The 25640-nt window shown below is 48.2% G+C and overlaps 3 protein-coding genes across 7 annotated transcripts in view; 1 reads left to right on the top strand and 2 right to left on the bottom strand.

The window, feature by feature from the left end:
* cacna1fb (calcium channel, voltage-dependent, L type, alpha 1F subunit) overlaps positions 1-11915 on the bottom strand; it is a 19830-nt gene extending 7915 nt beyond the window's left edge. Inside the window, exons 1-26 of the mRNA XM_058084952.2 lie at positions 11833-11915; positions 10912-10978; positions 10775-10839; positions 9648-9853; positions 6035-6270; positions 5875-5975; positions 5680-5785; positions 5239-5378; positions 4474-4625; positions 4250-4402; positions 3987-4183; positions 3807-3910; positions 3582-3733; positions 2940-3014; positions 2788-2869; positions 2562-2588; positions 2319-2479; positions 2012-2237; positions 1729-1936; positions 1546-1666; positions 1292-1367; positions 1167-1215; positions 1046-1106; positions 879-981; positions 674-803; positions 47-106 (exon numbers count right to left, since the gene is read on the bottom strand). Of these exons, the coding sequence (XP_057940935.2) occupies positions 47-106; positions 674-803; positions 879-981; positions 1046-1106; positions 1167-1215; positions 1292-1367; positions 1546-1666; positions 1729-1936; positions 2012-2237; positions 2319-2479; positions 2562-2588; positions 2788-2869; positions 2940-3014; positions 3582-3733; positions 3807-3910; positions 3987-4183; positions 4250-4402; positions 4474-4625; positions 5239-5378; positions 5680-5785; positions 5875-5975; positions 6035-6270; positions 9648-9666 (2739 nt within the window). The 5' untranslated portion in view covers positions 9667-9853; positions 10775-10839; positions 10912-10978; positions 11833-11915. The remainder of the gene's footprint in view (positions 1-46; positions 107-673; positions 804-878; positions 982-1045; positions 1107-1166; positions 1216-1291; positions 1368-1545; positions 1667-1728; positions 1937-2011; positions 2238-2318; positions 2480-2561; positions 2589-2787; positions 2870-2939; positions 3015-3581; positions 3734-3806; positions 3911-3986; positions 4184-4249; positions 4403-4473; positions 4626-5238; positions 5379-5679; positions 5786-5874; positions 5976-6034; positions 6271-9647; positions 9854-10774; positions 10840-10911; positions 10979-11832) is intronic.
* On the top strand, positions 11909-23926 carry magixa (MAGI family member, X-linked a). 5 transcript variants are annotated; one of them, XM_058084957.2, is made up of 22 exons: positions 11910-12180; positions 13631-13682; positions 13753-13990; positions 14052-14168; positions 14252-14371; positions 14545-14715; positions 14779-14917; positions 15051-15118; positions 15206-15373; positions 15447-15616; positions 15691-15769; positions 15836-15989; positions 16065-16611; positions 16705-16768; positions 16830-17021; positions 17105-17347; positions 19551-19751; positions 19827-19891; positions 19978-20124; positions 20220-20358; positions 21643-21730; positions 22183-22335. In XM_058084957.2, the coding sequence occupies exons 2-22, from the start codon at positions 13641-13643 to the stop codon at positions 22187-22189; spliced, it is 3159 nt and encodes a 1052-aa protein (XP_057940940.2). In that variant the 5' UTR covers positions 11910-12180; positions 13631-13640; the 3' UTR covers positions 22190-22335. The 5 variants fall into 5 exon arrangements, with proteins under 5 accessions (XP_078653880.1, XP_057940940.2, XP_057940938.2 ...); XM_058084955.2 differs by lacking the exon at positions 21643-21730 and adding an exon at positions 13175-13275 and having other exon boundaries at positions 11914-12192; positions 22183-23926; XM_078797754.1 differs by having other exon boundaries at positions 11909-12180; positions 21643-22334.
* cdk20 (cyclin dependent kinase 20) lies at positions 23354-25640 on the bottom strand. The gene is made up of 9 exons (XM_058084966.2): positions 25248-25640; positions 24911-25003; positions 24725-24838; positions 24473-24661; positions 24275-24396; positions 24147-24209; positions 23965-24088; positions 23710-23865; positions 23354-23646 (listed from the first exon to the last, which is right to left on the bottom strand). Exons 2-9 carry the CDS (start codon positions 24983-24985, stop codon positions 23455-23457), a joined length of 1035 nt encoding a protein of 344 aa, XP_057940949.2. The 5' UTR covers positions 24986-25003; positions 25248-25640; the 3' UTR covers positions 23354-23454.

Here is a 25640-nt window from a genome sequence, read left to right as displayed (position 1 = left end):
GGACAGACAAGAGCCATCACCACTCCCATTTGTTTTTGTTTTTTACCTTCAATAGGATTTCCACGGTGAAGATGGAAGTGAAGGCGTAGTCGGCGTAACCAAGAACCTGAACACACCACAACATCATCATCATGACATCAACAGTACATTACCGCACAGCCATTAAACATTTACCGCTGGCATCAGACACATGTCTGCTAATTAAAAACAGGATGAAAGTCCAAAGACCATTAGGTGTCTCATCAGTCCTTAGTGAAGACATGTCTGCGAGTTCCAGTGACCAGTGACCTGCTGACCTGCTGAGCAGCAACCAAGTACAAGGACCATACTCAATTTTGTTGACACGTTATTAGCCAAGTGTGTGTGTGTGTGTGTGTGTGTGTCATGCACGTGCACAATGCTGCCAACATCTGTGTGCGTGTGCACATGCAGAATTGCTCAGCGTTGCGTGAGCACAGCTGCTGCTCGCTGTATGCGTGCACGTTCAGACTAGTGATTTTCTCGTCAGGCACTGACCCACTTCTGGAATAATCTGCTCAAGCTCCGCCCCCCATCAAGTTGGTTTAAACATGACTGACAGCTATCTTTGTTTGCCATTCTTGTTGACGGTCTTCATCTGCCGCTGTTCCCACAACACACCTGTGTGTGTGTGTGTGTGTGTGTGTGGACTCACGTTGTTCCGGAAGGAGTGAGCTCTGATGGGATCTTCAGCGGCCAATGAGCATGAGCTGAGAATGATGAAGACGAGGATGAGGTTGGTGAAAATGTGATGGTGGATCAGAGTGTGACATGCCACTCGAATTCTGGAGACACACACACACACGTTATCAGATCGCCGCACAACCAGCAGGAAATGTCCGGAATGTGGTCAGACTCACGGGTTGGTCTTGCTGAGGCAGAAGAAGGCACTGCCTTCGGGGATGGGCAGAACTTTCTCTTTGGGTGGGGCCAGGTCGGCCATTTTCAGCTGGACGCCGCCGTCTGATGGAGGCCATCATGAGGTCAGCAAATATGGCCGCATCACTATAGCGTGACATAATCTCACCGTCCTCGCCCTCGGGAAGCTCCTCCTCTTCCTCATACTCCGTGTCCTCGTCAATGTCCACCTGTAGATGCAAAGTTAACAAGGGACGTGGCTTCTTCATCAACATCATCATCATCCTCACCTTAATTTGCTCCCCCTCTGTCTCCTCCTCTGTCTCCTCCGTCTTCTCCCTGCATGGAGGAGAGAGCGGCAGTACAGAATGAGGCCCTGCCCCCCACCTCTGACCCAAAGTATGCGCCCACTCACTCTTTTTTCTTGTCGTCGCCATCCCCTCCCGCCAGGTTGTCCACGGCAATGGCCAAGAAGACGTTGAGGAGGATGTCTGAGCCACGTTAAGAAGTTCTACTGATCAACTGCAAACCAAGGTCATCAGTCACCCTTTTTAGGCCCAAAACATCAGCTAACTGGCTAGCGGCTAACGTTTGTGGTGTTCCTCTGGGTTCTCAAAGATGCCGTCACACGCACGGCCGCTTGGCAGCAATGTGAAACAGGAAGGATACAGTTTCCGCAGATGAAGAGAATGACGAAGTAAATGCAGACAATCATCCCGGGAAAGACAGGGCCGCCGTATGCCATGATGCCATCGTACATCACCACATTCCAATCCTCACCTGTGAGAATCTGCACAGATGTGATCGTCAAGCCCCCTGGCGCCACCCACAATGCAACATCAGTGAACGTACCTGGAAGCAAGTGAGCAGCGCTTGTGGGAAAGCATCAAAGGTACTCCGTTTGGTCTGCGTCTCATCAAAGTTGAACTTTCCGCCAAACAGCTGCATTCCCAGCAACGCGAAGATGATGAGGAAGAGGAAGAGCAGGAGCAGCAGCGAAGCGATGGACTTCATGGAGTTGAGCAGCGATGCTACCAGATTGGACAGAGCCGTCCAATGGCTGCGCAGATATAGACGTCAGTGTTTCGGGCAAATGAGCCTGCGTTGATGTGTCACTGTGTATGTGTCTTCTCACCGCGTGACCTTGAAGATGCGCAGCAGGCGGACGCAACGCAGCACGGAAATCCCCAGAGGTGGCATGATCTCCATCTCCACCAGGATGGTCTCCACGATGCCGCCACACACCACAAAGCAGTCAAAGCGGTTAAAGAAGGCCACAAAGTAATGCGCCAGGCCCAGACTGTACATCTTCAGCAGCATCTCCACAGTAAACAGCGACAGCAGCACCTTGTTGGCGATGTCTGCACCACAGGCACACGTACAGGGTCACCGCACACTTGCACACGCCACATGTACGCACAGAGACGGCACACCGTTCGTACCCTGCGCCTCCGTCAGCCAAACAGGTTGGTTGTAGTGCTCAGAGGCGCTGAGGGACGTGTTGAGGAAGACGAGCAGCAGAACCAGCCAATAGAAAGTCACCGATTTGACCGCTGTGCGACAGTTCCTACGACATACTCGGTTCCAGCGCCGCAGCGTGCGACTGAATACACACAGTGACAGGGTGTGATCACGTCGAGGCATTGTTTACATCTACGCTGTATTGATGCAGGAGGAGAACTCACCAGCAGCCAATCTTCATCAATCGAGCACTGAAATCAGACAAAATTAAGTTTCAATATGAAGAATATGTGTGTGGGGGGGTGGGGGTGGGGGGGCTTAAAATGTTAATCTCCACAAACATGTGACTCCAAAATGTTGACGTGATGACACTGAGCTGTCTCCAAGACAACAGACAGCAGAGAAATAACCTCGAACAAAGGAACATGGGAGGTGGGGCTTGTGCGTTACCAGCAGGCCTGGCAGCAGTTGGTATGTTCCTCATCGATGTTCTCCGTGTTCTCCGATGCCGTTTCGCTGGCAGGGAGACTTGCTGGGAGACACAAGTGAAGTTCTGAAGTTCTGATCCAAATGCTGGTATCATCATTGGAAGGCAGTCTCACCGTGTGTTTCATTGGAGTGGCTGAACCATCCAAACTTCCCTCTTTTCTTGTCTGACAGATCACCCAGAGACAGACCTACACACACACACACACACACAAATTCAACTAAAATGTTCAGCCAAAAAAAGAAAATTAAGTAACACTTTTTTTTGCGTCGCTTCTTCCAAAATAAGGATGAGCATCAACAAAAAGAGCTCTAATTTCATAGACCAGGCGCAGCACGGCGCACCCACACCCCGTCCCTCTCACCGACGCAAGTGGCAAAGAGGGAGGAAAGAAGGCGTGAAAGGGTTTAACACAGCCGCTGGACCGTCATGCACCACATACGGCACTTTGTGGGAGACGTCATCTGTTACATCAGTTACATTAAACACAGCAGCAGGCTAATCCAGGCATCTTGCTTGTTTTCCACCAGCATTCCTGCTCTACATCGCCAAATAGTAGAACCTCTGATGATGTATTTGCTGTATCTCCTCATCATCCTCCTTGAGAAAAAGTGAAATGACCAAACTGGCTGAGAACAGTGGTGCGCTGGACACAATTCCGACTGTGTGGGGTGCGCCACACTATCCTGTTCTGTACTGTTTATTTTTTTATTCTTGTTGTTTCCCTTACTATTTTATTGATTTAAACCACACTCACGTGGGTTTCCATCCTCGTCCAGCTCGTCCATGTCCTCGGCCTGTGTGATCCAGTCCATGTATCCGCACAGGTCCTCCTCCATCTGTTGCTTCTCACGAAGCTTCTGGAAGTCTCCGCGAGCCTTCGCCTTCTCTCTCTCCTTGCTGAACTCTCTGCGGCATGACATGGTTCAACATTTAACGACAATCTGCTCACGTTTGACTACCGTGACCAAAGTTTACTGACCCGCTGAGGACACCAAGAACCAAGTTGAGAACAAAGAAGGAACCAAATATGACCAGACTGACAAAGTACACCCATGGCAGCTCAAAGCCGATGGCGTCGTTCATCTGCGGAAACGAAGGTAACGAGTGTGGGCAGCCATGACACTTGAACAAAGAGGTGTGTGTGGTTGTGGAATCTTACCCAGTAAAGGACGTCTGTCCAGCCCTCCATGGTGATACACTGAAACACCGTTAACATGGCGAAGAAGAAGTTGTCAAAATTGGTGATGCCTCCATTTGGTCCATCCCAGCGCCCGCGACACTCTGAGCCATTAATTGCACACTGGCGCCCATGACCTGCGAAGGCGCATGGCACTGGGTCGTCCTCCACAAAGTTGTCTGGGGGAACAGAGGTTCGTGTCAGTTAATGGCGGTGATGACGGTGGAGGCAGCGGCAGTGTGTACCAGATCCGATGTAGTAGCAGGTTCGATGCATGCGTCCAATGAAGAGCTCGAGGCCGATGATGGCGTAGATGATGATTACGAAAAGAACCAGCAGAGCGATGTGCAGCAGCGGAACCATCGCTTTCATGATGGAGTTCAACACGATCTGCAGACCTGCCACATGTGCTCATGTCAGTGAACAGGAAGTGATGTTACCACCACATGCTCACAACACGACCACTCACTGGGAACACCGGACACCAGCCTGAGGGGCCGCAGCACCCGGAAGGCCCGCAGAGCTTTGACGTCCAGACCTCCAGGTTTGCCCGGCATGTGGTGAGTGCTCGCTTGCTCACCAGACTTGTGGGTCATGGTCTCCAGGACAACGCTGAATAGCCTGCGGCGGAGACAGGAAGATGTCATCAGCCCTCGCGGCCACATGAAAAAAAAACATCTGGTCAACATTCGGACCGGTGCCAAAGTGGACCCTGACAGTCTGGACATGGATAACAAGCGAGAGACACAAGACGAGTCCACCAGATCTTAAAAGCTTGTGACAGCTTGTAAACAAAGCGTTAATCAACAGGAAGTGATGCAATTAACCAGCTCAATGAGCCTATTAGGACATGTGTGAAGCAAACAGACAGGTCACGACCTTCACTAAGAATGAGCTCCTCAGCTGGTCAGGTGATCAAAAAGGTTGAAAGTAGGAAGTGGCGAGCACCAGCTATAGAAGCACCTCAGGCCCGCCGTGATGGAGGGCTGCGAGGCTCGTGAGTGTAGTCGAGCATCACGCACGCTCACCACAACACGGCTGAATCATACAAATTGTAGCGGCGCCGCAGGCGGTGACTTCGGACGGCGCCAAACGAGGACGTCAGCTCACGTTTGCCTCGACTCGGAATCGCTGAAGCGCTGCACCACAACTAACTAAACTGTATCTTGCTTACATCTATCTACGGGGGAAAAGAATAGATGGTGTCTCTCGATGTGCACAAGATCTCTCTTACCCCACGATGACGATGACAAAGTCCAAAAGGTTCCAGCCGTTGCGGATGTAAGAACTTGGATGCATGACCAGACCGTATGCTAGAATCTTCAAGAAGGTTTCCACTGTGAAGATGATGAGGAAGACATACTCCACTTGTTCCTGCAGGAGACACAACATGTCCTCACTATGTCCAAATGTCCACACTGTGCGTCTGAATGCCCTCAGTGTGTGTCTAATTGGCCTGATTGTGTGTCCACTGTGTCCTAGCAGTACCTAAATGCCTCACAATGTGTCCAAATGTCCTCACTGTGATGCCCTTGAAGTGACAGAAACTAAACCCATCACACCCACTCTACTTTCACAGACACATCTTTGACAAAATGTTAACAATAAAGCCACAGTTCAGCTTCGCATAGAGCTAACCTAGCTTAGCATCACTCGGGTGAGGAATTGAACTCACCAAGTCGTGGTTGGTGGAGTTGGAGTCGTCCTCAGGAAACGGTTTAGACACGCCCAGAGCGACACAGTTGGCAAAGATGGCTAACAGGATGAAGATGTCAAAGGGTCTAAATGGACATTAAGGAAGCTCACCTGTTTTAGGAGTAACAGGAAATGATGTCGGTGTTAGCAACGCCGTGTGTCAAGGTAAGGATACTTCCACTCAACAATGGAGAGCGCAGCACGTCTGATTGGGTTGTTGAGCTTCAAGCAGAACAACGCCCGCGGAGCTCGCTGGACCTGATTACTGCCCTGGACCTGGACAGGAAATGACATCATCGTCTTTCGCCGTGTTGTCTGTTAGCGTGTTGTCTCACCTGTTTCTTGGCGTGTTGTCCTCTCTTGCGTTGGGTTGCCGTGGAGCTGGTGGTGGAGTGGAGGGTGTCAGTCCTCGTCATCCTCACTCCATCGCCTTCGCCGTCCATCTCCTCGTCCCAGTCCCCGTCCCTTTCCTCTCCCCCCTCTCCTCCTCCACCACCATCGCCCTCTCCAGCCTCCTCGCCCTCGCCATCTTCGCCATCTACTGCATTGGCATAGCCGTTGCGTGAGGCGCCTGGGAACGAGATGAAAAGGTCAAGGGTCGAAGTGCGAACGTGTGATCACATGATGTTCTTGTTTTACTGTGATTGGTGTCGTCATCATCATCGGGTCAGAGGATGATGATGATGGAGGAGATGAAGGTGAACACTGAAACATTGTAGTGAACAGCTGTGACCTACATCTCTGTGTGTTACTGCTACCTGAGCTCCACACATACACACACACACACACACACGCACACCACAGCAAACATCTCAGCAAGATTACTGCCGCCTCGCTCGACCTTCCTAGATTTCCTGTTTCCCACAATGCTTTGCTGTGTCCAGCTGTGGTACAAAGCTGATAAACCTCTTAAAACACACACACACGTTGACAACAGCTCATACCAATGTACGACAAAATGGCGGCACAGGGGGATATGGACATCGCGACATGCTAATGTTGCATGCTAACGTAGCACGCCATATACTAATGTGACATGCTACAGTACACAATGAATAATTATTCAACGGAGAGGTTGACGAAACAAAAGAAACAAACATATAAATAAATAAAAACAAAAAATAGTAAATTAAGAAATAAAGAGTGAAGTGAGCCTGCAGGGGGCGCTGATGCAACATGAATAAATGTCCGCAGGCATCTGAGGTTAGGACAGTGCGGATCACATGATTCTTGCTCACGTTGTGTTGTTCTCTGTGTGGAGCTGCACAACACACACATAGACACACGCGCGCACACACACACACACACCCCGCCCCCTACATTGCCCCACGAGAATCCGTCTAATTATGCCCGAATTATCCCGAGACAACTGAGATCATCCTGACAGCAGCGAGCGCGCACGCATGCATGTATGACTCTCTGTGTGTGTGTGTGTGTGTGTATGAGGACTAGCGTGACCTCCTTGTTTAGGAGACTTGTGTGTGTGTGTTCATGTCTTTCTCTCCTTGTGTGCCACTACCTTTTGCCGTGAGGACGTGTCTCTGTGAGGACATGTGACTTTGTGAGGGCATTTTAGCTGGTCCACAAAAAGAAAGACAAATGCGAGAATGTGTGAGAGAGAGTGTGTGTGTGTGTGTAGAACATCACTGGCACACAAACCTCATACGCCTTGTTAACTTTCTGCTTTTCACTGCTCTGCTACTGTGTGTGTGTGTGTGTGTGTGTGTGTGTGTGTGTGTGTGCCCTGCAGCCTGGTCCAGCTGGGAAGGTCATCAGGTTATTTAGTGAACGTTTCTTTTTCTTCTTTCACTGCTCACTTGCAGCCATGGCAATGGTGGCAATGGTGACAATTGGGCAGGCAAGAGGATAGAAGGAGTGGGTGGAGCTTACAAACATCAGGAAAGTTTGCCTTGACTTAGTACATGAGTGGATCCGAGTTCTGCAATGCTCCTCGGCTCATGTTTGAGACTGCGTGTCAATCAATCGGCCAATGCTCAGGTAGTGCATATGAGATGATGGAATAAAAAGGGCAGGGATTAATTCGGCTGCCATGGCAACCAGTGACTTAGTGCTCATTTCCATGACAACGTTATCAGGACGCCATCTTAATTCCAAAAGCAGAAAGTCTGATCCTGCACCAGGATGGATGGATTAACTGTGATCTCTTTTTGAGGGATTGGGGTGGGGTGTCAAAGGTCACTCGCACCTGCATACGGCCACATCAAAAAGCTGAACTTTGACCTCTTCAAGCATTTGCACTATGAGTTGTAGAAGACAACAAACCAAGATGGAAGACGGCTGTCTTCATTTTGTTGTTGAGCACTTCAACATAAAGCGAATGGAATATGCTAACACGAAAAAATTTGCAATTAACATCTGTAATTAGCGCTAACATTAGTAATGTCAGTGATTGGGAAATATTCCACGCAAAAAAAAAAACCCACAATCATATGTAGTAACAACCATAATACAGCATTGATATGTGACAGCGCATGTTTACATCTGCTGTCAGTCATAACATTCATGCTAATATTTGTTCTCAAATAGTTCTATACTAGAGCTGGACAGGAAGTGTAACATCCCTGCCTATTCAAGGTTCGGCATTGGCTTCCTTGCATATATTTTAAAAACATATAAATTGCATATATCTGAAATTGTACCTTTGTGATTCAATCAATCACACTGTAAGATAAATGAATCTGAAACTGACAGATTCAGTGAATAGGAAAATGACAGGTGAATACGTTTTAATAAGGACACAAAAACGCTACAGCTGCAAAGCAAGATCGGAGTCACTTAATAATTTCTTGTGTCTGACATAATAGACTGATCATAAAAATTCTAACTGAATTTGAACTTTGAGAGTGTTTAATAAACAAGAGAGAAATGTGAGAAAATTAAGTGTACTGATTACTTTTTATGGGTGGTGTCCATTTTGCACAGTTTTTCACCATTCATAGGCGGTATGTTGGAACATAGCAGGGATCTATTGTAGTCACGTGTCTACTTTGTAAACAAATACAGTGTGAGAGGCATGGCTCGCGATAGTCACAGCTTGAAAACTCTCTTCCATCGTTAAAGCCTTCCCTGTGAAATACGTAAATGAACAAAAACAAGTGGCTGCCATTGTTCAGGAGAGATGGTGAATGGAGCTTCAAGATAAAACTATTAATGCTGCACAAAAATTTTCCACTTACATAACGTACCTCTATATTAACCGAGCTACAGCGTTATTGTTATTGTGGCAGCTAACACGGAAAACTATATTTATCTGGCGGACTAACGTGACGCCTCGCGAGCCGTCACTAACAGACGGTAGAGTGGACACCTAGTTCTCAATTTTCGCAATGAGGACTCAAGATTCTCGTTTGCAGTCAGCAGTTTTTAATTGAGAATTGGAGCACATGTCTTGTGCTGGAAGACACAGCCATCCCAAGCACAGCGGACATCGTAAGTCGCTATATCTATGCTGCTGTTATTGACAGAAGTAGGGTAAGCTAAATGCGACTCGGAAAGAGGTTTTGGTAATCATCAAAATACGGCAATATACTGTAAGTATTACACGTTATCGTCAATGTACTTGTTCTTGCATGATCACAGCATGTATACGTGTCAAACAATAAAACGCTGTTTTATTGGGTTTTTTTAAGAGGGTGTTGTAGTCGAAATAGGTGTATCCCAATGATGTGCATTGTAAGCCAGCTCATATTAACTAATTTTCACAGAAAAGGGAAATAAATGTGTTCATGTTTCACGTAAGGATTGTGAATGATTTGCAAAATTCCCAAAAAAGTGCAGTTGACAACCATAAGTGCGTACTATAGCCGAAGTATCATAATCGTTAACATTACCAAGAAACACGTCTTGTATAATCAGAGTACTGAAGTCACAGACACACTGAAACATATCAACACGGCACGGCATAGATGTAAAGCAAATAGAACTTACTTTTGTGGTTGTGCTGCATGTCTTGTGGTGGTCCACTTCAGACATTCATGTTGGCGGTGTCTTCATGGCCTCCCAAAAGTTAGCATGTTGATCACCCAATGATGGCGCTGCTGCTGCTGGTCATTCACACCTTCATCTGATCTCCAAAGATTGTTTCAGGCATGACGGAGCTCAGCAGAGCGATGTGAAAACAACAGAGCGAGAGGCTGGGAGGAGACAAATTCAGCTCGGCTTCACTAATCTGAATCTCTTCATCTCTCCTCCTCATCCTCATCCTCATCTCTCCCTCTCTCTCTCTCTCGCGCCATGCCCACCTCCCCCGCTTCCTCCCCCACCCCGTGCCCCAAATGGGGATTAAATAGGAAAAGGGCTCAGTGTGTTAAAGTGGAGGACAGCTGCACATGAATTAAAGGCACACGCTGAATAAATATATGACTCCATGTCGGATAACAACTGGCAAATGAACATAATCGTGAACACAGTCATATCTAACTTGACTGTTAATGATTAATTTAATTATGATAGCACTCTATGGTTTATTTGTTTCAGACAAGCTTCATCACTTGCTTATATTTACACAATTCAGAATGCCTGAATAGGAGAAGGTAGAACACAATATTGGACATGGTGTATGTTTTTGATATTAATATAAAAAAAAACATTTTATATATGCTATTGTTAGTCATTTAATGAATAACGGTGCTTGTGTTGAGCTAATTGCATGTTGTGTGAAGATTGTGAAGTGGAGCAACACGCTGGAAAGTCATTATTCGTGGCTTTGAGCCCACTCCAGGAGCAGGAGTGATGATGGTGTGGAATAAAAAAAAAAGGCTCTGCCCACCTGACACGACTTGAAGACACTTGAAGTGAAATTGAAGATGAACCTGACCTTCACACCTCTCTTCAGTCTCTTCACTACTGTACGTCTTTTCCTTTTTTGTTTCTGTGCCTCATCTCCTATTTAGTTTATAGCCTCTCTTCCATTTTGCACCTTTTCACAGTGTCTCACATGACAATAGGATCACATCTTGTCGTCATGGGACCACAATGATAGACTGAGGTGCTGTTTTTTTGAACACATCTTGCAGCAAACATTGTATTTATTGATTAATGAACAGTACACTCACCTGCTGCTCAGCTCGTGCGTCTTATGACGTCATCACGGACACATCCAAATGAGCTCTTCTGCCACCTGCGGGACAAGCGAGCAACTGCAATCAGCATGTTCTATGAGTCAGTGCTTGCGTTTGAACAGTACACTCACCTGCTGCTCAGGGCTATCTGCTTGTGACGTCATCGCGGACAAACGTACAATGGAGCTCTTCTGCTACCTGATGGACAAGAGAGAAAGTGCAGTCTGCATGTTCAGTGAGTCAGTGCGTGTTTGTTTATTGGATGCATGCGTGGATGTGAGAGGTGAACAGATGGCGAGGAGACGACAATGCTGAGCTAGCAAACATTTCAATGTGAAACACACGGAAATAGAAACATTAAATATATAAATATATTCATATATTCATGCGAGTGCATTCCCATTTTCTACATAAAGGATAAAAAAAGGAAATTTCGCTTTCACTCTCATGTAACCAGTTAATTAATATTTCCTCACTTTAGCTAACTGCCAGCTGGGTTGCTAACATGCTAAATTAGGCTCTCCAAATTGTTTCTTAATGCCAAACAATGAATTGCAGTACAGCAGTTGTATTAATTGCAGTAATAGTGTCAAATAATTCCACTATAAATACAAATGATGGTTTTGGCTCAATATGTGAATTTCATTGGAGAGCTAACATGCAAAATGTGTTTGGAGTGACTTTGCTAGCTGCTAGCTTTAGCACGACGTTGTAAGTGAGCGACGTGGGTGTGTGGCTTGTTGTCACAGTGTCAACTATCAGATATGTGGAATTTAGTGACTATGGAGGTTTACTGCGAAAATGGCTCAACAAAACCAGGCTTTGTGCTCAAGATGCAGCTCAACAGAACCTAATTGACCGTTAACAGTTGACACTAATGACAGTTAACAGATTTAAAAAGCAGGAAAAAGTGGCCTGAATTACATACTTACATTTAGTAAAAATTGAAATAAAGGATGTAGATGGGCCCCAAAGAGGAGGTTTGCCTCCCAAATAACTAAATACGCCACCCCAACTCACGACCAGCGTGTGTGTGCGCGTTTACTACTCACACTTTTGATTGGCACTCCTCTAACCCCGCCCATTGAGAATTCACTTCCTCCTTTCTTCCTGCTGTCCCGCCTCCACCCAGCGCATACACGCTGCTGGATCATCGCGCACGCGCCTGAGAAACAGCGAAATGATGGAGCGACATTAGCTATAGCGTGCACGCGCCCTGGCAGACGTTCCATCCTGTCGCTGCTTGGCATCATCCACCTGCAGTGGCCGTCGTGTACGTTCCCTCCCTCCCTCCTTCCGCGCACACGCATGCACCTTGCAGCAGTGTCAGCGAGGCGTCGAGTGGCTCCAAGACCGTAGAGGAGCACCACGACGCGGCCATACGGTGGACGAGCATGACGGTAAAATGAACGGTGCGGTTGTTTGCGTGCATAAGATAACGTTTTTGACAGACAAAAGCCGGTTTGTCGTAGTGTGTGTGTGTGTGTGTGTGTGTGTGTGTGCGCACGCGCGCGAGTGTGTTGCAGGTAAAAATTACACTGTCAGCACATTGTCGGCGAGCACGCGCCAGGGACTGTGTGTGTGTGTGTGTGTGTGTGTGGCTGTTGTCCTGGTCAGCCCCCACTTTAGGTCGTACATGCGCGCGTGCGTGCGTGTTTACGTGGTGATCTTTTGTGTGAGCTGCTATGACGTCACAAGGAGTTGGAATAGATGGCTTGATTGACAGGATGCTTTCACACGGATGAGAGGTCACAAAAGGTCATCTCAGTTGAAGTGTTGATGGCAACTTCTATCAGAGGTCAAAGGTCACGATGTGTTAGCAGAGGTCTCACTAGTAACATGTACTTTTGCTTCTGTGATTGTGAAGAAAGTGATACATCACTCCAGCTGGCGCTTGTAAACATGCTAACATCAGCAACTTCTTAGCTAACACATTTTAACTGCTGTGTTAGCTTGCCGGCTAGTGACCTTTGACCCTGCGTAGTCCAGCCTGCTCATGATGACGTCATTGTACATACACCATGGTGATGATGTCATCACGTGAGCATAAGACAGCCAATTAACATGTTGATAACCTGTCAAACTACAAAATGCTTGATGACAAAGACTACAAATCCCATGGGAGGCGGTGTATGGTACACACATGAGTTTCCTATTGACGCTGTAAAAAAAACTACACACATGAAGGTTGTAAATGTGGACAAATCGCTACTACGCATTTGTGTGGACAGCGGTCGTGCATGTGCCTGATGACATCCACCATGTTTTCAGTCCAAAGACTGATAGATAGGTCCTTCCCCTAGCATGGGAGGACAGGTTTCCTAGTGTGGACAAACACACATAAACACACACATTCCTTTCATCCCACCTTGAACATACGCAACCTTTGACCAGTCCTATCAGGGTGGGAGGGGCAAGCAGCAACCACAACTGTTGAGAGAGAGAGAGAGACATGAAGAGACATGAAGACGTGAACACAACACAACGCTCTACAGGTAACACATACACACACATGCGGAGGGACATACAGGAAGTGACAGATAACAACACTTGAATCCTTGGATCGTTCCTTATCTCCATAATGCTTTAGTAACCTTCGCTCACCTTGTCTTCTGTACCTTACTTCCTAACCAGAGGACGCTTCCTTGCTTTTGTGTGTGTGTTTGTGTGCTATCTTGGTGACAGAAGACTACAATAATCAATCATGCATGTTGTCTCCTGGTCCAATCTGCCAGCATGCTAACAGATGTTAGCATGTGGATGTGATCAGAGCTCAGTCAAATGTGATTAATGACACGTTGATGTCAATGAGTGACATATAAATAGTAAAGACTATTTCCCTGTTTGCAGCTCGGCCACCATGTCTAAAAACACGGTGAAGAAGCTGCACTGGCGCTCCAAGGTACAACACGCTAACACGCTGCCTGATTAATAACGTACTGACCTGACTTCGGTCTGCCATCTTGGTGCAGGTGCAGGAGAGCTTCGTGCCGCTGGGCAGCAGCTCAGGTGAGCTGGGGCTGGCCATCGGTGGCGGGGCCGACTATGGAGAATTTCCTTTTGTGACAGTGGCTCCCGAGGGCGGGGCCACTGTGGGCGACATCATCTTGGAGATTGGCGGCACACCCGTGTTAGGGATGACACTTGGCGACGTGCGAGGTGTCCTCAACTCCTGCCCTCATCCAATCAGGATCAAGACCGTCTCACCAGGTGGACAAGGCTAATGCTAATAAGTGTGTGAGTTATATGCTAAGATGGTTTGTGTGTGTAGGTTCGTCACTGTGCAAAGATCTTCGCTTGTACCTCAGTAAGTGTTTCACTCCATCGTCCATGGACAGTCAGCTACAGCAGCTCATACGAGAGAACCTCTATCTGCGTGCCGTGCCCTGTACGTGCAAACAAACAAACACACACACACGACAGGTCACATGATGTGATACCTTGTGTTGACATCACTCTTACTGATGGCAGGTACGACTCGGCAACCTCGCGAGGGTGAGATCAGTGGAGTGGACTACAACTTTGTGTCCATCGAAGAGTTCTTTTCTCTGGAGGAGTCGGGAGCGCTGCTGGAGAGTGGAAAGTTCAAAGGTGAACACAAAATATCCCAGACATGACATCGCTAAAATGTCTACAATGCTCAAAGTTCTTCAGACGTCTTTTACATTTATTATTAGTGACCACAATTAGTTTGATCTTATCTCAAATCATGGTTACTGATCCAAAATCTAGTTGACAAGCCAGTCTTTCTCATCCAATCACAGGCAACTACTACGGGACGCCCCGCCCTGTCCACATAGGGCCCGACAGTCCCCCAATCACATATCAGGAACATAGAAACCTTCTGAGGAACTTCAGGACCAGAAGCAAATCTCTCAGCAACCTGGAAAAAACTGTAGAAGAAGACAACAGCGAGGAGGACAGTGGTCTGTCTGGTACGTGTGTATCAGTGCATGTGTGTACCTTTGCGACGCTGACAGACCATCTATGTCTCCCAGGAGGGTCAGCCGGACCCCTGCCCACCCCTCTACCTCTCAGCCAATCGTGGGAGTCTACACTGGTGAGCGAGAATGAAGGAAGAAGAGCAAGAGCAATTGTGGCCGACACGTGGGACGCTGGGGGTACCTTCTATGTCGAGTGAGTCGCGTCAGACAAACTACGTCTGCTACTTCCTGTTTTCATTTGAAGACTGATTCCACTGTTCCCAGCATGCATTGAGAGTGTAGACATAATAGTAACGTTGCCGATGATGACGAAGTGTCTCTGTTAGTCACATGTCAAAGAATAGCAGACAGGATCTTCGTGCTCAAAACAAGGAGACAACTTCCTGCTCGCAGCGTGAGTGCATTACTTTTTTCAGGCTTTTATTTTGATCGCCACCTACTTCCTGTTTGTAGCCGGTGTTGATGACGTACACGCTCTCAGTTCCAGAGTTCACGGATCAGCCGAGTCAGCTGAGAGGCTTTTCTGTGCACACGCGTCTTTCGAAAGGCCCGCGAGGCTTCGGTTTCAACATTGTAGGAGGAAGTCGAGCACGGGAGTTTCTGCAGGTATACAGCGTCACACCTGGAGGTCCACCCAGTCTCAACCAAGGTACATCAGCTTGCATGGAAGCTCCACCCCCTGATCCACCAGTAACAATTCCTGTGTGTTTGGCCCGAACCAGCTGACATCTTGGTGTACATCAACGACGCGTGTGTGCTGGGTCGCTCACACAAGGAGGTGGTGGAGATGCTCAAGTCAGTTCCAATGGGTCAGAGTGTGGACGTGGTTCTGAGGAGAGGATACCCGATGCTCTACAACCCGGATGGTTGCCCCAAACACAACCTGGACACGGTACACTGGCCACTTACCATGTCAGCACACACATTCCTTGCATTGTCATGTGATGACTTGACTCCTCCCTGCAGCCACAGACTCCTCCCCCGAAGCAGAAACGTGGGCCGCTGACGTATAGTCATGTGCAGGATGGCGGCAGCAGTGGCTCAGGTCAGCCAATCATTTCTCCTTTTTCTTCTTCTTCTTCTTGTCTTTGATGGCTTAATGTCATTGCAGGACTCCACCAAGTCCCGCCCTCCTATTCAACACAGCCAATGACCAATGGGCTGACAGGTCCGCCCACTCCCACTTCCTCAGACCCCCCTGTGGCGACGACTTCCGCAGAGAGGATGTCAGCCAATCACAGCGACTCTGACAGCAGCACCCGAAGGTGAGCTAAAGCATTAGCATGGTTAGCCTTTCATGTGGTTTGGTCCATTAACCTGCCCCGTCCGACCCTGGACAGGTCTTCTGTGATTGGCTACAACAGCAGCACTCTTCCCGCCCTCTCCTCCTCCTCTTCACTCCTCCAGCATCAGAGTTCCAAGTCTTCAGAGAGCGACTTGTCGACATCCACCCTCCCATTTCCATCCTCGTCCTCCCATGCATTGTCCAAACTCGCTCAGCCTGAGACTCCACCTCCCGGTGGCCCTGCTCAGCGGCCCCCAATGCCTCAGACCTGCCTCCCTCCCGTGCCACCTCAGGAAATCCCGACCTGTGGTTTCAACGGGTGCCCGGCCAATCACCAAGTGTCGCCGCAGGCCCCACGTGGGAACACAGACCCGGCACCCACTCTGACTGCAGGGTCGCCCCCCGCGGGTGAGCTGGTGCCCGTGGCGCTGGGGCGCTGCGATAGTGGGGGTCTGGGTTTCAGTATCACGGCAGGGGGGCTGGGAGGTCAACTGGCGGTTGTGAGGCGGGTCTGGGACCGTAGGCAGTGCCCCTCCCTGCAGGCTGGGGACACTGTGGTCAAGATCAATGGCGCCGACGTGCAGAACCTCAGCTTCTCCCAGGTCAGCCCTCCTTGGTTTCCATGACAACATGCGGTAGCACAGTCTTTGTATCGGCTCAAGGAGGGTCACTGAGAGCATGTTTCGATTTCTCAGGTCCAGAAGGTTTTGCAAGACCACTCCAAACAGGGAGAAATGGTTCTGCTGGTGCACAGGCGAGGTGCTTATTGAATATTCTTTTCACTGAATTTATGGATCAATGACATTTGTCCCTCCCCCAGCTCCCGTGGTCACACCTAACTTGTACAAGCCCCTCCCCTCCTCACATGGCCTGGCCAGCCCCCCATCTCAGCCCTCAACTTCTGCCACCTTGCCTTCTTCATCCTCTGGGGCATTTGTGGGGGGCGTGCCCCCTCTCAGCCAGGCAGGCTTGGCCATGGAGGCCCCCCAAGAAGGACACCTCCCAGCTGCAGGTAACACCCCTACAGGGTGCCCCCAAGGCTCCACATGAGTTTCTTTGGGCCCACACTCAGTGTATGTCTGTGTTGTTTTTCAGGTGCGCTTCCCACCCAGCCCCCCAACGGTCCCCTCGTCTCAGGCCTCATCCAGAGCACTAGCTTCCTGGACTCTGTTCCCGTCACCTTGACCTTGGAGCCACGTGACCTGCAGGGGGTGGAGGAGAGTGTAGGAGGGGCCGTCAAGGACAAGAGTGGGGGTAAGACCGTGGAGGTGGAACTTCGGCGGCGGCCTGGCGAAGGCTTTGGATTTGTCATCGCCTCCCAGGAAGTCAACCGTGGTGGTAAGTTGTGTTTGATTCCTTGTGAACTTTGACCTTCTGTGCAAACACTGATAGTCTTCATCACGCATTCATCAGGAGGCATCCTTCCTGTTATGTCCTCCTTTACGTCCTTATCGTTTTGTTTAATTATTTTTGGGAAGAATGGTTAGGATGGTCAGTCTCCAACCTCTAAGCTATGCCCTGTGAAGACTCCGCCCCCTTATCCAACTGCTACAGCTGAATCACACACACACACACACACACATACATGCACACATACCGCGGCCCAGGTTCTAATTGTGGAGTTTTCGTCATGTTGGCGCGACTGCAGTCTCTTCTGAAGACAGTCAAAAACTCGAAATGTAAGTCACTGTGTGTGTGTGTGTGTGTATGTGGGTTGTTCAGAGATCCTCTACGCGGGTGTCTCACTCCGATCAAAGTATACTAACTTTCACCGAGTGCACCATCACACATGTGATGATGAGAAGATGTGGTCGAAGTCTAGGGACCTTCCTGTTGTTTTGGAGGAATGTTAATGTTAATGACTTTCGCTTCTAGATCATCTAGTTCTACAGTTGTGTAGAAACAGACACAAACAGTCAGTCTCTCTGTGTGTGTGTGTAGTGAAGTGGGTCACGAGTGTAAAGAGGTTCAAACATTCCAGAGAGCTGATAAAGAGCAGGAAGCCTAAATCTGTGAGAGTGAAACTGGGAAGTTAATCTTTTATTTATTGACTTCTTTTATACATATTTTATCAAATCTGACTGACTTCATATCATGGCCACAGCTAGCTTAGCACAAACACACCAGAGGCAATTGGAAACTGCTAGCTTAGCTCAGAAAATGGAAATTGCTGCCTGGCTTAGCACAGATACCACAGGGAAAAAAGCTAGTTTAGAACTAGCTTAGCTTAGCACAAACACCAGAAGTAAAGGGAAAATGTTCTAGATTGGTCCAGAGACAGTAGTGAAAGGAGCTAGCTTAGCTTTGTACAAAAGCCAGAAGATAAAGGAAACTGCTAGCCTAGCTTAGCACAAACCTTGGCATCAAAATGACTAGCTTAGCTTAACACAAACACACTGCTAGTCTAGCTGATCCCAGACTCCGTAGGGAAGAACTACCTTAGCTTAGCACAAACACCGGAAGTAAAGGGAAACTACTAGCTTAGCACAGACACAGGTAGCAAAGGGAAACCTCGAACCTAGCTTAGCACAGACACAGGAAGTAAAGGGATAATGCTAGCCTAGCTTAGCACAGACACAGGTAGCAAAGGGAAACCTCTAACCTAGCTTACCACGGACACAGGAAGTAAAGGGATACTGCTAGTCTAGCTTAGCACAGACACAGGTAGCAAAAGGAAACCTCTAACCTATCTTAGCACAGACACAGGAAGTAAATGGAAATTGATAACCTACCTTAGAACACATTGTACAGAAATGAACTAGCTTAGCTTAGCACAAACACCAGAAGTAAAGGGATACTGTTAGCCTAGCTTAGCACAGACACGGGAAGTAAAAGGGATACTGCTAGCCTAGCTTAGCACAAACACATGAAGCGAAGGGAAACCTCTAACCTAGCTTAGCACAGACATAGGAAGTAAATGGAAACTGATAGCCTACCTTAGAACACATTGTACGGAAATGAATTAGCTTAGCACAAACATCGGAAGTACAGGAAAACTGCTAACCTATAGCTTAGCCCAAAGAGCAGAGGTTATAAAAAAGGGTGTTGTTTTTCAGCAGAAAATTGGTGCTGAAGTTTGGATGTTTTTCTATTTTTGGCACAATGTTGCGTGTTGCTCTGTGCTGTCACTTTGCATCGCGTCAGCTCCTCTCATGTTTTTGCGCTTAGCAGCTTTATGTTTGTTCTGTTTGCTCTTCTACTGGCACCAACACCATAATGTCAGCTCTCTCTGTGCTGACACTCTTGGGGGGGGGGGGGGGGGGTAAGATGACGAAAAAAGAGTGAGAATTAAGTGAAACCGATTTAGATTGTTCTTTGGTTTGCCTTTGTGACGGATTTGATGCTTATATGAATAACACAGTGCTTGCTGCTTGACGATTTATATTTCACATACTACACTGCTATGCACTGCACAGCCATGCCCCCATCATACTGTCGCACGCAACACTTCCTGGATTGTTCAGCACTGATTCGCCAATCACTGAGTATAGATTTGACTTCCTGCTAGCTTTGTGTCTAACTCCTCCCATCCTCACCGCAGCTCCTCCCACCTCTGTAATGTCTCACCGCTTTGTGACGGTGAGACGCGGCAGTCCAGCCGCACGAAGCGGACTCATCCAGCCCGGAGATCAACTCGATGCCGTGGAGGGACGAGCAGTGACGAGTCTCCAGCACAGAGACCTGGCACAGATCCTGAGGAGGGCAGGAAACGCGTTGAGGCTCAGCGTGACGCCAAGAGCACGTATGACACACACGGATGTAAACACAACACTTTCATGGCAGAATGCCATGTCCAAACTTTTGATGTCTCTCTCAGAGACGGAGGCAGCCGACGTGGACATCGATAACCACTTCCCAAAGGGATCCAGAGGGAGGTCAAAGGTCACTAAAATGCTCACGTACCTTAAGGCTGCAGCCAATGAGCTGCTAATTCTCATGTGGGGTGACAGTTGTGTTTTTGTTTGTAGGACGAGTCAAAGTTCTACACCGTGGATCTAGAGCGAGGACCCACAGGTTTTGGTTTTTCTCTGAGAGGAGGCAGCGAGTACAACATGGGGCTCTACGTGCTGGGGCTCATGGAGGGGGGGCCAGCCCAGCGCAGCAACAAGATGCAGGTACACTCGAACACACCCACACAGTATTAGACTAACCTTTCAGTGTCAGCACCGCCTGTGGTTCAGTCACAACAAAAGCCAGCGTGTGCTCTCAGGTGTCGGACCAGCTGGTGGAGATCAATGGCAACAGTGCGGCAGGAATGACACACAGTCAAGCGGTGGAGCAGATCCGCCGAGGAGGACATCGCATCCATCTGGTCCTGAAGAAAGGAAACGGCTACGTCCCAGATTACGGTGATGACAATTACGTGATGTCCTATAACCTCCTCTTCCTCTGCTCTTTTCCTCTCTTCTTTCACCGTACAAAGTCAATCATTTAAGGAAAACTGCACTTTTGGGGGAATTTTGACCATTATCCTTTTCATAGAAAGGATTGTGGAAAAGACGCAATAAGACGCAAAAAGCGGCAACAACACACCATTTAAATATATTGTGACATGCATATTAACCGGGCTGCACGGTGCACGAGTGGTTAGCGTGCAGACCTCACAGCTAGGAGACCCGGGTTCAATTCCACCCTTGGCCATCTCTGTGTGGAGCATGCATGGGTTTTCTCCGGTTTCCTCCCACATTCCAAAAACATGCTAGGTTAATTGGCCACTCCAAATTGTCCATAGGTATGAATGTGAGTGTGAATGGTTGTTTGTCTATATGTGCCCTGTGATTGGCTGGCCACCAGTCCAGCTGGGATAGGCTCTAGCAACCCCCCGCGACCCTCGTGAGGATAAGCGATCGAAAATGAATGAATACATATAAACCAAGCTACTGCAACATTGTTATTATTAACACTGTTACGCCAATCTAACGACGATACTACTAGCTAGTTAGCTAACTAGCTAACTAATTTTAGCTGGCTAGTGCCTAGCTTCACCACACTCTGCACATTGAACCTGCCTCTACTGCTGCTGTGTTTTTATTTTTAAATTGAGGCGTGCCATGTGTGGAATACATTAAAAGAGACACGACGTGGGAACCACGAAATCCAAAGAAATACAGCTGAATAGGTGCAAATTCTGGAAGAACTAGAAAGCTATGTGTGCTGGTTATCGTGTGTAGCTGCTCTACAGGTGTCCACAACTCAATACAAAGGGCAAAAAATGTGAGCAAAAAAATAGTTCTTGCTAAGGGGCTCCACTTCTTGATTTGCTGCTCGGGTTTACCTCCTTAGCCGCAAGGCAGCGGAGGTTTGAAGTCAGGGCTTCCTTCCCTTATAGCCTTAGCCTAAGTCCTGAGCCTACAATGCAGCAGGTGTCAGATGAAGTTTAAGGGGCACCCCTCACAGATTTTACCAGAGGCTGTGAGGTCCATGTTACCATGTTGTGCCACAAGGAGGCACTGTGAGATTGTTTTTCTATCTTCAGAACGCACAGATGAGAAAGCCCAGTGTTTGTATCTCACATAAGGATTGAGGATAATGGGCAACATTTTATAAAAAGTGCAATTTTCCTTTAATGAACCTTAAAAAAAATCACGCAAGGCTCTTGTCTTTCTACTTCCTGTTCCCGATATCTTCCTCAGTGGAGCTGTCCAGCCTGTCACTGTGCATGACCAACTCCAAACAGGGCGAGCCGTGCTTCTACGTCATCGGACGCACGGAAAACTCGCGGTCGGTAACGTTTACCTGCTTCTTCCTTTTCTGCCTGGCTTCTTCATTTCCATCTTCATTTTGGCTGAGGGTGTATGTACATCATCAGTGTGTGATGGTTTGCTCTGCATTGCCATGACAACGCCTCCATGTTCATTCTACTTCTTTTCAAGAGAGATGCTCACCTTTTCACGTGATCATCACAGCACCCTGCGGAATAGGAAGTAAACAAATGTGTATTAGCATCATCAGAGGTCTAATAAAAGATGAAATAAAATAAATCAGGAAGGGGAAAATACATTTTCACACCACCTCCAAAAGTTTGGGACCACCAGTATCCTTATATACAATTTGTATATAAGGATACGTCCTATTCCCATTGGCAGGAAGTGGAAAGGGTCTGATGACTCTCGGCACCTTCTAGTGACGTTTTGAGGTAGTGCGGCTGACAGTGTCCCTGTGTCTCTTGATAGGCCCTGAGGAAGACTCCTCCTCCCGCCCCTCCTCACGGGAGGAGGTGCAGGAGGCTGTCACCATGACGACCACCCCCCACAGCACACACTGGGGAGAAGGAGACAATAGGAGGAGGAGGAGGACCAGAGCAACCAAACCAAGAAACAGAGGACGACGAAGGCCTCCTGATCTGGATCTGGACCTAGTGGAGGAGGAGATCAAGGATGAGGAGAGGAGAAAGATGAAAGAGGAGAAGGAGAAGAGGAGGAGGAAGACGGGAAAGAAGGAGAAGAGCGATGCAAAGAATTGTGGGAGCTTGGGTGCTCCTCAGCAAGTGGCCTTCTCCTTCCTGATGCCGCTGGACGCTGCAGAAGACCAGCGCCTGTCTGACAGCCAATCAGATGACAGCCAATCGGGGGCCAGCACAGCAGAGACGTTTGATTGGAGGATAGCTGGACTGAAGCAGCAAGAGGTGCCAGGCCCCTGGTTGGAGCCCAGCCCACACAAACTCACGCAGGTTCTGACTGGCCGTCATCTCAGTGGGCGAGGCCGAATGGGTGGACTCGATCTCTGATTGGATGTCAGCAGAGTCTTGTTTTTTTTTTTTTTTTAGACATTTAAGGGCTTTTCTAGACTCGCCTCTTCCTGCATGTGATTGGATGCTAAGGAGCAAACTGGTTAGTGAACGACAGAAGAGGCGTGGCCAGTGACACTTTAAAATGTATGCAAAGAACTTGGCTCAACTTTGACCCCGCCCTTTCCAAGCATGTCAATCATTTTTTTTATTTTTCTAAACTGAAAACCTTGATATATTATTATGATGATGATGATGAAAAAAAGTATAGAGACTACTTGCTTGCTTGTATCGGAAAAACCTTTAGAAGTTGAACTAGAGCCATATAGACACACGCCCAGTCCTGCTGGCTGTCAGTACGCTCATTGCTACAGCTCAATGACCAGTCTGTTTCTATAGCAACATCCAAGACAGGCCGGCATCCTACAGCTGAGTGGTAACAAAGTGCCTCGTTTACTTCAGCCTTCACCCACAAGATACCCCCCCCCCCCCCCCCCGAACCCTTGTCATGTCCACTTGTTGTCTCTTTGTCTTTTATGGCCTGATGAAACGTTCAACAAATAATTAAACATGTCGGTTTTCTTCTGTTTTGGCTGGAGGAAAATGACAACTACAAGTCAAATTTGAGATACTGTATTAATATATATAATATATATATAAAAGAGCAGGAAAGGGGATAATGAAAGCGACCTTTTAATGCTAATGAGCGATGCTCCAATCACAGACAGGAGGCGTGTCTCCGCAGCAATGCAGGGTCAACAATGCTTTCCGTCAGGGGGAGGTCGGTTGAGAAGTCAGAGGGCGGCGCCTGCAGCCTCGGGTGGGGATGACCGCCACCCTTCTGAGGGATCGGCAGCTCCGAGTGGTGAGCAGGAAGAGGAGAACAGAAGAAGTACGGGTGGAGGAGAGCCTGCAGGAAGACGTCTGTCAACAACACCATCCAACCATTAATTGGACACTTCCTGTCTCTCACCTGCTGGGCGGGGCAGCGCTGCTTGGACGGATAAACCAGGAACTTGTAGAGCAAATGGATGGCCTGTGGGGAGGAGTCAGGGATGAGCTCCTCCAACGGGATGGCGGGATTCTCCTTGAAGGTGATTTTGTTGTAATCTGGCAAGTCCGCCATCTCCTGTAGTCGCACAAGGAATGTCAGTACGATCCTACTTCCTGTCTGACCATCTACCCAACATCACACCATTAAGTGTGTTTATGTGCACATGTGTCTTACAGGCCAGGTGTCGCATGTCGGCGTACCAAGCACCCTTAAGACACAACACAGCTGCTCGATGTCGTTCTCTCCAGGAAATAGAGGAGAGGAGTTCAGCAGTTCCCCAAAAATACAACCTACTGCCCTGCAACACACACATCCGTATCAAACCCACGCTAAGCAGCAGATGGTCACAAACTTACCACAAATCAACCCCCTTGTCGTACTTTCTGGCGCCATACAGCAACTCAGGAGCCCGATACCACCTCGACACAAACACATGTTTAAAGAAAGCAAAGTGTCATGCTTGACGAGGCTGACAGGTTCTCACCTGGTGGCCACTTGGTGGCTGTACAGACGCTCCGGGTGCTGGCTGAGAAGGCGGGCCAGGCCAAAGTCAGCGATCTTGAGGTGTCCCGAGGAGCTAATGAGGAGGTTAGCAGGCTTCAGGTCCTACACACGTACATGTATAGAAGGATCTCAGGGCTTTTACTGTGAAATTGTCGGCGTATTCAGACCGGGTGCTTACTCTGTGCATGATGTTGTTGTGATGCAAGAAGGCCACGCCCTTAAGCAGCATCAGCATGTAACCTTTGACCTGTGCTGTAGTCAGAGGTCGCTGGGAGTTCCTGATGACCTCCGAGAGGTCAGAGAGCATGAAGTCAAAGACCAGGACGAAGCCTGTCCCATGAGGGAAGACGTCCCTCAGTGTCACCACCTGAAGAACAGGCGTAAAAGTGTGTAACTTCCGACCCGATGTGTTACATGCTGTCTCACTCACGTGCTGGTTGTCCTCAATCTCCTGCAGGGCTTTGATCTCCCGCAGGGCCTGGTTGGGAATTCCGTCCTCCAGACGCCTAAGAGCCACCTTCTTCAGGGCCACCGTCTCTCCTGTCTGAAAGCCATAAGCCGTAAACATTTTTAGCGTTTCAGCGCATCACAACAAAGTGTAACAGCAATGTGTCACCTCAATGTGTTTGGCCTTGAAAACGATGCCATGAGCGCCTTCTCCCACACGGCCAAGGATGCTGTACTGCTCCATGACATCACCTCACAGGACCTTAAATGAGTTTATATCCATTAATGACCATGCTGATTACATTTATGTCGGTTAGATATCAAATTGTGCAGTATCGCCCACCCGTGACAACTCCAATTATCACTGCTCAACATTGGAAGACAATGCTAAGCTAACGTTAGCATCTCATTTGTTATCATCATCGTCTATGAACTCAATATGCATATTGCGGTGTCTGAGTTTTAATGTGAACAGACAAACGTGTATTGTATGAAGAATTACTGACCTTTACACGGTAGGAATACTCCAGAAGCGTCAAAATGGGCTACCGTTGCCTAGGTAACCTGTTAGCTAAGCTATCGTCACATTGTTGCTCTGAATAGCGACATACGCTAACGTCTTATGTACACTGCTGATACATATATTAATATATAACATCTTAACTAATCACGACATGTTGAAATACAATCATACAATCAATTTGTTTAACGAGCTCACACTTGGGATGCTAGCCGTCAGCCATGTTGTTTACGCTGACACTTCTTCGTTGTTTTTTTATGTGCGCCACGAGAGCCCTTTTTATCTTCCGCCACCTAGAGGACGGAAATATACGACATGCATTTGGTCAGGACTCTTCAAACTTTTTTCTATTGCGAGCTACTTTTATTAAAAAAAATGG

This window comes from Doryrhamphus excisus, linkage group LG17 (assembly GCF_037039965.1).
Source record: "Doryrhamphus excisus strain RoL-2023G ecotype Guam linkage group LG17, RoL_Dexc_Guam_v1.1, whole genome shotgun sequence".
NCBI classification, from domain to species: domain Eukaryota; kingdom Metazoa; phylum Chordata; class Actinopteri; order Syngnathiformes; family Syngnathidae; genus Doryrhamphus; species Doryrhamphus excisus.
Note: the sequence above shows the minus strand (reverse complement) of the source record. Positions and strands in the feature narration are given on the sequence as shown.